The following is a 9,581-nucleotide window of genomic DNA, read 5'->3' as shown; positions in this document are numbered from 1 at the left end:
GCAGGAGGGCCTCGGTTTAGGGGTTAATAGGTAGTTTATGGGTGTTAGTGTACTTTTTAGCACTTTAGTTATGAGTTTTATGCTATAGCGTTGTAGCATAAAACTTATAACTACTGACTTTAAAATGCGGTACGAATCTTGACGGGGTAGGGTATACCGCTCATTTTTTGCCCCAGGACAAGCTCGTAATACCGGCGCTATGGAAGTCCCAAAGAAAAAAGACTATAGCTCGTAATACCGGCGCTATGGAAGTCCCATAGAAAAAAAGACTATACGCAATTTGCGTAAATTGATTTGCGGTAAGGCCAAAAAAGTGTGCGGTGCCCCTAAATCTTCAAGACTCGTAATACCAGTGGTAGTAAAAAAGCAGCTTTATGAGGCTTAACGCTGCTTTTTACTCAAAACGCAAGACTCGTAATCTACCCGTAAATATGGTATAATTTATTAAATCTTTACTATATTTAAAATATTTAATATGTTTAACTGCCTCACAGTAAATAACAGTCATAAAATAATCTATTATACTGTTGGTAATTCTGTTAATAAATAATTAAAAATATTAAAGCTGTCTCTGTAAATAACTGTGAGGGACCACACATTACTGAGGAGACTTCTTAGAGGATCTTCCCAGGGTGGACAGCTTTAGATTACCAGGCCCATAGTGAGCTATGGTCATTAATGCAAAAAATACACACTCTTACAAATTAGAGCTTTTAATTTCTTCTTTAGAATATCCCTGTAATTTATACAATAACTTATCATTTTACTAAATTCTAATTAAAATTTCCATTAGAGTTATACATAGTCAAATCACTGGAGTGCCATTGGTTAGACTGTATGGAGATCTTGCTTAACAAAGGTACACACATCCCACACCTTCCGGTGAACTGGTGGCGTAAACTTTAAGGATACAGCTTGCTTACTTTCAGACCTTGATGTTTGAGAAGCCCTGATATATAGGGATTTGACAAGTATTTCTTTCTAAAATGCCAGAAGTTTAGGAAAGCCAAGTTTTCAATTGCTAACAAAAAGTCATACGCTTTATTGTATTTCCCTAGTTTAACATTCTTAAAAGGCCATCTGTTACATCAATTATAGACGTCATTAAATATTCAAATGACATTATTACTTAACAAGCCACTGTAAAAACTGGTATAAAATGATCATTACAAAAAGATGAGTCTTTATTGTGTGTGAACTGATTCTCTACATTAAACAGGACTGAAGCAATGAAAGGATCACAGCTGAGCAGGTAATTATCTCCATAGTCCAAGTCTGGACATAAGTGCATTACTATGTAATATATGACTTATTATAATGATTGATTTACTGGGTTATTTATTCATGTTTCTGTTGCAGTTTATCAAAACTACATTTTGTTGTAATATTTTGGATATCGACAATGCATTTGTGGTACCATCCTGTTCTCTCTCTAACAGTAAGTAATGTTATTTATTATAGTGTGATAAAATCAACAAAAGTAATAAAACTGAAAACTGAGACTCACAGATAGATAAACAAAGATAAATTGTTTACTCTATATATATATATATACAGCATGTAGATAGATAGATAGATAGATAGATAGAGAGAGAGAGAGAGAGCATAAAAAATGCACTCTGGATTTAATGCACAGCAAAACAGGTTTATCTTGTGACGTTTCGGGGTGTTCACTATACAGGTATATACATGTGTGTGTATATAGGTATATTGTATGTCTATATATATATATATATATATATATATATATATATATATATTTCATATATATATAAATATAAATATATATATATATATATAATATATACAGTATATATATATATATATATATGTATATATATATATATATATATATATATTATATGTATTTATATAATAAGTTCATAGGGATTTGCACTCTTACCTTGTATATAATGTGCCATGGTGTAAGGAGCATAGATATTCACTTCAAAGTTATAGAACTGCACTCTCTGGACTTGTAACAAATACAAATTTATTTTGTGCAGTGACGTTTCGGGGAGCCAACTGTCTTCTTCATCAGACCAAGTCCAGAGAGTGCGGTTCTATTACTTTGAAGTATATATATAATTTTTTCAAATTCAGTTCTCTCTCTTTCTTGGCCCAACAATCTAAAGAACTCTGCTCTGGTGAGATTACCTAAGAAGTCTCATCAGTACCGTGAGGTCTATCATACAGTTTTAAAAAGACAAATTTTTGTTTGAGAGCTGTTAAAGGGACAGTCTAGGCCAAAATAAACTTTCATGATTCAGATAGAGCATGTAATTTTAAACAATTTTCCAATTTACTTTTATCACCAATTTTGCTTTGTTCTCTTGGTATTCTTAGTTGAAAGCTTAACCTAGGATTTTCATATGCTAATTTCTTAGACCTTGAAGCCCACCTCTTTCAGATTGCATTTTAACAGTTTTTCACCACTAGAGGGTGTTAGTTCACATATTTCATATAGATAACACTGTACTCGTGCACGTGAATATATCTGGGAGCAGGCACTGATTGGCTAGACTGCAAGTCTGTCAAAAGAACTGAAAAAAGGGGCAGTTTGCAGAGGCTTAGATACAAGATAATCACAGAGGTTAAAAGTATATTATTATAACTGTGTTGGTTATGCAAAACTGGGAAATGGGTAATAAAGGGATTATCTATCTTTTAAAACAATAAAAATTCTGGTGTAGACTGTCCCTTTAATCTTTATATACAGGATTTTGGATGTGAAGGAGGGACACATACAATATCATGCTAAAAAAAAACATCCCCCAAGATTATGCGTGATTTCTCTCCATGCCAGCCAGTTCTCTATAATTTTCAATCTATTTTTTCCCTATCATATAAATGTTAAAGGGAAAAGTACAGGCCTGCATTCTAATTCACACAATTGTAACCAAAGGGATAAAAAACCTTGTTTACAAGAGGTTCAAATCTGACCTCCTGACTCCTGTCCTCAAACCCGATGCAATTTATAAAGGTTCACTTTAAGAATATAATAGGCTTTTGTCCATTTCATTTCATAAAGTTGTTAAGTTTTCTATAAATCATTAATGTGCTATGCAAGTTTGCAGTTTCTTGAAAGTGATGCAACCAATATTCATAAATCTTTTCCTTTTTATTGTAAAAATTATACCACAGTTACCTTTTTACTTACATTATCTCAGGTTTGTTAAATACAATTTAGACCTTTCCAATAATCAAATGATATTTTCACATATGAATGTTTGGGCAAGATGTGAAAAAAAGCAATTTGCCGGGAATTAGTTCTCTGCCATTTGTGTTTTAAACCTGTTAGGTGCCAGAGAAGGCAGTAATGTGCAAGAACTTTTTATGCATTACTCACCCTAGATTAACTATGTGTACAGAGCAGGAAACAGTTGGTGATTGGTAGGTTTTGTGACTGAACCTTTTTGGCTGACCAGCTATATCCTCATGAGCCTCAATACTTTACCTATGTGTTTAATTAATTTGAATGGGGTTAATAACATAATTATCTGGGGTCTGCAATGCAAAAATGACATACTCCTATTAGTTACATCATGTCATTGTTTTGCATTAAAATGTCCCTTTAAGGGGTTAGATATATTTTCTTAAAGTGACTTATAAATTACTAATTTCGAATTCCTCATTGTCTATTTTATTGTTATTTATTTTAATTCTGAAAGTTTGGAGTTCATTTGTTTATTAATGCTGGAACAAATACAATATATTTTAGATGGACTTGAAACACAACAAGAGCACGTGATTCTAAACAACTTTCAAATTTACTTCTTTAATCAAAATGTCTTCATTCTCTTGGTATCCTTTGCTGAAGGAGCAGCATTGCACTACTGGGAGCTAGCGGAACACACTGGTGACCCAATCAAAAGAGGCATTTACATGCAGCCACCAATCAGCAGCAATGCCCCAGTAATGTTTTGCTGCTCCTGAAGATACCTAGGTATGCTTTTCAACTAAGGGTACCAGAATGAAGAAAATTAAATAATAGATAGAAATTGGAAATTTGTTTAAAACGACATGTCCTGTCTGAATCATGAAATAAACATTTCGGATGTTTTGTCCATATAATATGTACAGTACCAGGACTTGTAGAGCTTTTAAAAAGGATATTACTTAAAGGGCCATAAAAGTTTTTTTTTAATACATAGAAGTGAATTAAAAATACAATTTAGAAATATTTCACGCTTGCTTTTGGTAAAATGCTTCTGTTAAAAGTTATCACTGCTTCAGTAGTAAGTTTAGATATGTAACAACCTGCTGTCAATAAGCAGTATACACATGTATTTGAGGATTGTGCGTACTCTGGGGTACCCTATGAAGACACCAATACTCAAGGAGTGCGCTGGAGGCAGTGGCGCATTTAGGTTGTGTGCTGCCCTAGGCACTCAAAATTTTGCTGCCCCCTATGTCCCCCCCCCCACCCTCCTCCAAAGTTTTAGGACTTTTTGTCTAATATTTTTTGGTCAGAGAGTAATGTGAATTTTTTTATGGCATTTCAAAATATATGTTAACACACACAAACACATACACACACAGAGTTATACACACACGCATGCGCGCAAACACACGCATGCACACACCCACATCTATCTATTGCTGCAACATATAGAAAAAACCTTAAACACAGATTTCTTGAAAAAATATTTCCCCCCAAACACAATACTAAGTGCTGAAAGCCAACAGAACTGAAGGCAATAACTAGTTGAATAAAAGTGAATAAAACTGTAAGCTCCATCGGCAGTCTCTTATTATACCCCCCTAGAATGTAAGCTCTTTTGGCAAAATCTCCCATTATATACCTGTATTATACTTCTAAAATAACTGTAAGCTTCTTACAAAAATAGCCAGAAAAAAAGTGCTGCCCTCCCAATCTGCTGCCCTAGGCAAGTGCCTTGTTTGCCTAGGCAAAGATCCGCCCCTGTGGGAAGTGTGTGCATGTAACCTATAGCAAAAATGTCAAAGGCTCTTAGGTATAGGATTACTTTTTTTATAAGAAGCATTTTTGTAAGCTCAAGTGTACAGTAAATACGTTGCCAATAGTGACTGAAGCTCACTGTTCTGCATTTCAATTTCTTCTTTTATGTTTTTTTTTAATAACAGCAAAATAACACATTATAGGGCTAGGTAAGTCAAAATGAAACTTGCAGGAATCAAATAGAGCATGTCATTTTAAGACACTTTTAAATTCCCTTTTATTTTAACATTGGCTTGGTATCTATTCTTTGTTGAAAAAAGAATACATACATATCTTAAACTACTGGGAGCTAGCTGGTGATTGGTGACTACAGATATTTTTTTCATGTCTTTGGCTCACTAATGGCCAGATTACAAGTGGCGCACTAACAGTTATGCGTGAGAGAAAAAGGGTTTATCGCGGGTTTTTGAGTGTATGAGTGCATTCGGTATTTACGCTAGAATGATTACCGCGTTCCTCAGAGCTCTGGTTAACTGTTTTGCGGAAATAAAAATACATTAAAAAGTATAGTTACACTCATAATAACACTATCTAATAAAAATTATTTAAAAAAATTGCACTAAAAAGTTCTAGGGGTTTAAAGATATGAGGTCTCAGGTGTTAGAAAAAAAGGCTGCAAAGGGTTTTGCAGCATACAAAAAATGGGTAGATCCGCCACCCTAGTTTAAAATCCAAAAATCTTTTATTGTAGACAATTAAAATTCAAATCCACAACGAGGATATTGCAACAAGTAAAAATCCATACATACAAGTGGTGCAGCACAAGTTGCAAAGGGTTTTAACAAATAAATATCAATGTATAAAAATGTGTGTGTATATATATATATATATATATATATATATATATATATATGTGTGTGTGTGTGTGTGTGTGTGGTTTTATATCTGTGCACATATGTATTTATATGTGTATTTATGTGTTTACAGACATATATACACATATAAACACATAAATACATATGTACACATATATAGACATATATATATTTATATAAGTGCATTTGTGCCCTTTGCTGTAAAGTAGAGGACATGTAAAAGCATATTTATGCAATATTCAAATTTAATAAAGGTTTTAACTATGTATTTACAGTAAGTATGTCATATTCCAATGTCCTTCACATTACAGAATTTGTTCTATGTATTTATAAATAGATAGTCATATATATCTGCATATATCTATTACTATATATATTCATCTATTTATAAACTTATCTAGTTCGTAGGATAGCCCTATGCTTGTCCCATGCATTTTTAAAGTCCCCCACAGTGTTTGTTGCTACTACCTCTTGAGGTATAGATTATTATTATTATTCTTTATTTATAAAGCGCCAACAGATTCCGCAGCGCTGTTCATAGGTAACAAAGATAAAAGGACAGTACAATATGAGACACCAGACAAAATTTAACAAACAAATACAGGAGGAATTGGGAGCCCTGTTCCCGTGGGAACTTACAATCTAAATGGGTAGGAGGGTGAGAAACAGGAGGTGGGGACTGCAAAGGTGGGAATGATGTTAGTGTGAAGTTAGATGAGGGCAACTATTAGGCAAGTGGAATTCATTAGTTACTGATTTGGTTATAGGCTTCCCTGAACAAGAAGGTCTTTAGGGAGCGTTTAAAGGAGGAGAGGTTGGGGGAAAGTCTGACAGCACGAGGAAGTGCGTTCCAGAGGGTTGGTGCCACACGAGAGAAGTCCTGTAGTCTAGCATGAGAGGAGGTGATGGTAGAAGAGGCAAGGAGTAGATCGTTGTTGGATCTTAGGGGACGGGCTGGAGTATATTTGTTGATGAGTAAGGACAGGTATGGGGGGGCTGCATTGGTAAGGGCTTTGTAGGTCAAAGTGAGAATTTTGAATTTAATTCTGCTGTGAATGGGGAGCCAGTGAAGGGACTCACAGAGGGGTGCGGCAGATAGATATATATTTTACCAAAATACCATAATATATATATAGAAATATGTATTAATGAATAAATAAAACATATTCTTTTATGTGAAGAATATTGGAATTTGAAATATTTATATTTTCATGTAGGGTTAGCGCCACTTGAGAATATGCGATTGGGTTTTCGCAAGAGTAGGGTGTTTTTTGCTCCATTGACTTCTATGGGGGAATAGGTTAACGTGAGCGCAATATTCAAAGTTCAGCTTTTTACGCTTGTCGGTTTATCGTGTGAACGAAAACATTTTACTTTTAGCTTGTAATATGAGCACTACTCGATGGGCGCAAAAAGCTAGTTAAACCTCTAGTGGAGCTAGCGATCAAGCGAGAGCGTTAAATACCGCTCCACTTGTACTCTGGCTCTAAATGTTTTCAGCTAGCTTCCACTGGTGCATTGCTGCTCTGGAGCTGGCTTTAACTATGTGTTTAATCCACTTACAGGGTTTAAACACACAGTTATATACAAGCAATAGTGTAATATTAAAATGTTCTCACATAGTAGAGCGATTTCTTTTAACACTTTTATATCCCAGGCATTGAATATTATTTTTAGATGGATTTTCAAATAATAAATATACATTTGATGATTCAACAATATTTACTAAATAGTATGATACTTTTAATTCATTAATGAATACATTAATGAATTAATTCATTCTTTAGACTATTTGTAGTATGTCAATTCTAATTAAATAATTAGATTTTCTAATTTGTTTTTGTTTAATTAATTCATGAATGATAAGGATACATTTATTATTATTATTATTATTATTATTATTATTTGTATGTTGATAATATAGTTTTAAATATTTGATTTTCTTTTTTAGATCTCTGGAAAATCTGACTACTGCCTCATTTTGCTCAATAGTTGCTTGGTGGATCTCGATCACAGCAAGGAGTTTGCTTTCCTTAAACCCTATTTAGAAAAGTCTTTCAGGAAGAGATCTTTCCGAAATGGTGTGGGTTCAGGAATTAAAAAAAATTCCTTCAGAAGAGCAAAATTATAACAAAGTGTGCTCAGAAACACCCTTTTCATTTTGATGATAATGTTTTTTTATGAATGCCGAAAGAAGAATATACATTTATTGTGATAATTTGCTATCAAGCAATTTTTGTACACATTTGTATCAGATATGATGTAGTCATGTAATAATTTTTGAGAATCAACATTATTTTAAAAGCTAATTTCACATGCATGTGAATGATCATCTGTTTATCATCTTTAATTTAATTCCATAAGATAATATAATTAAATTTGCATTTGCATAAAATCAGTAGGTTGAGATACGTACACATATACACCAATTACAGATGATTCAAATTTAATGAAAAAAAAACCCATCTGAATTACAGCAGGGGTTAGAACATGTTACATTTGTATATTATGTTTGTTCTAATTTCCTGGAAGCAATTTAACCAGGACATTATCTCCTGGGATATATTGATTAATTTTAGGGGTATCTAGGGAAATTACATTCACTCATTTTAGCAATGTAATCATTGGTCCTACAATCAATTAACTTAGACAAGCTATGGAATCTGTTTAACACATACAGTTGCTACAGAGTACACAAATATTTGCTTTTCTATTTCTTAAACTGTACAAGAAAAATGCTCACAATTAAAAGAATCAGTTATTTATCTATCTAGCTATCATATATCTGTCTGTCTATCTATCTATCTATCTATCTATCTATCTATCTATCTATCTATCATCTATCATCTATCTATCTATCTATCTATCTATCTATCATCTATCTATCTATCTATCTATCTATCTATCTAGCTAGCTATCTAGCTAGCTATCTAGCTATCTAGCCACAATGTAGAGTTATTTTAACCAAAGTGTACCCCTTTGTACAATTATGAGCTATATTTTTCTTTGAGGTTGGCCTAATGGTTTAACATTACAAATATGTAGTAAAGGACCTCTAAAGTCAAAGCTAAACTTTCATGATTCAGATAGAGAACATCATTTTAAACAACTTTCCAATTTACATACATAATCTAAATATGCACAATCTTTTTATATACACACTTTCAGAGACACTAGCTCCTACTGAGCATGTGCAAGATTCACATAATATACACATCTATGCATTTTGTGATTGGCTGATGGCTGTCACATGATGTAGTTGGAAGGTAAATAAAACTATGAAATGTGTAAAAAAACAAACAAACTACAACTTCTTAGTGCTTTTGCATTGTCTATTTGTTTTGCATTTATTGACAATGCAATTCTACTTTCATTAGTTGAATTAGTCATTAGTTTAAGGTTATACTTGTATTATTTGTACAGAATGAAGTGAAGTGTTAAAAATGATCTTGTCTATAGAAAAAATGATAGATTTTGAGATTGAAAATGATTGTATCATTTACAGTTTTATACCCACTCAAGAGGACTCAGAGCGCATGGCACACACACTGCTGTTAATCAATAACAATTCTTATAAACACTAAATGATACTCAGTTTATTAACCTTTGAAGGATAAGGCTAATTCAGCTATACCAGGATTTGAAACTCTGACCTTGAAGACTGTAACAGGTATAACATATTGCCGTTGCCCACTTAACCACCTGAGCCTCCTTGCTGTAGATAGAAAGACAGAGAGCTATCTGTACTATTTATTTGTAATACAATCTAGGGCGACGTGCACGGT

At 33.3% G+C, this 9,581-nt stretch overlaps 1 protein-coding gene across 1 annotated transcript; it reads left to right on the top strand.

Moving 5' to 3' along the window:
• The first annotated feature begins 1,229 nt into the window (after window positions 1-1,229).
• On the top strand, window positions 1,230-7,927 carry NPS (neuropeptide S). Its single transcript, XM_053692964.1, has 3 exons — window positions 1,230-1,252; window positions 1,360-1,438; window positions 7,748-7,927. Exons 1-3 carry the CDS (start codon window positions 1,230-1,232, stop codon window positions 7,925-7,927), a joined length of 282 nt encoding a protein of 93 aa, XP_053548939.1.
• Window positions 7,928-9,581: the final 1,654 nt, after the last annotated feature.

The sequence above is a fragment of the Bombina bombina genome, chromosome 9, assembly GCF_027579735.1.
Source record: "Bombina bombina isolate aBomBom1 chromosome 9, aBomBom1.pri, whole genome shotgun sequence".
Taxonomy (NCBI): Eukaryota; Metazoa; Chordata; class Amphibia; order Anura; family Bombinatoridae; genus Bombina; species Bombina bombina.
This window is presented reverse-complemented; position numbering and strand designations above follow the sequence as displayed.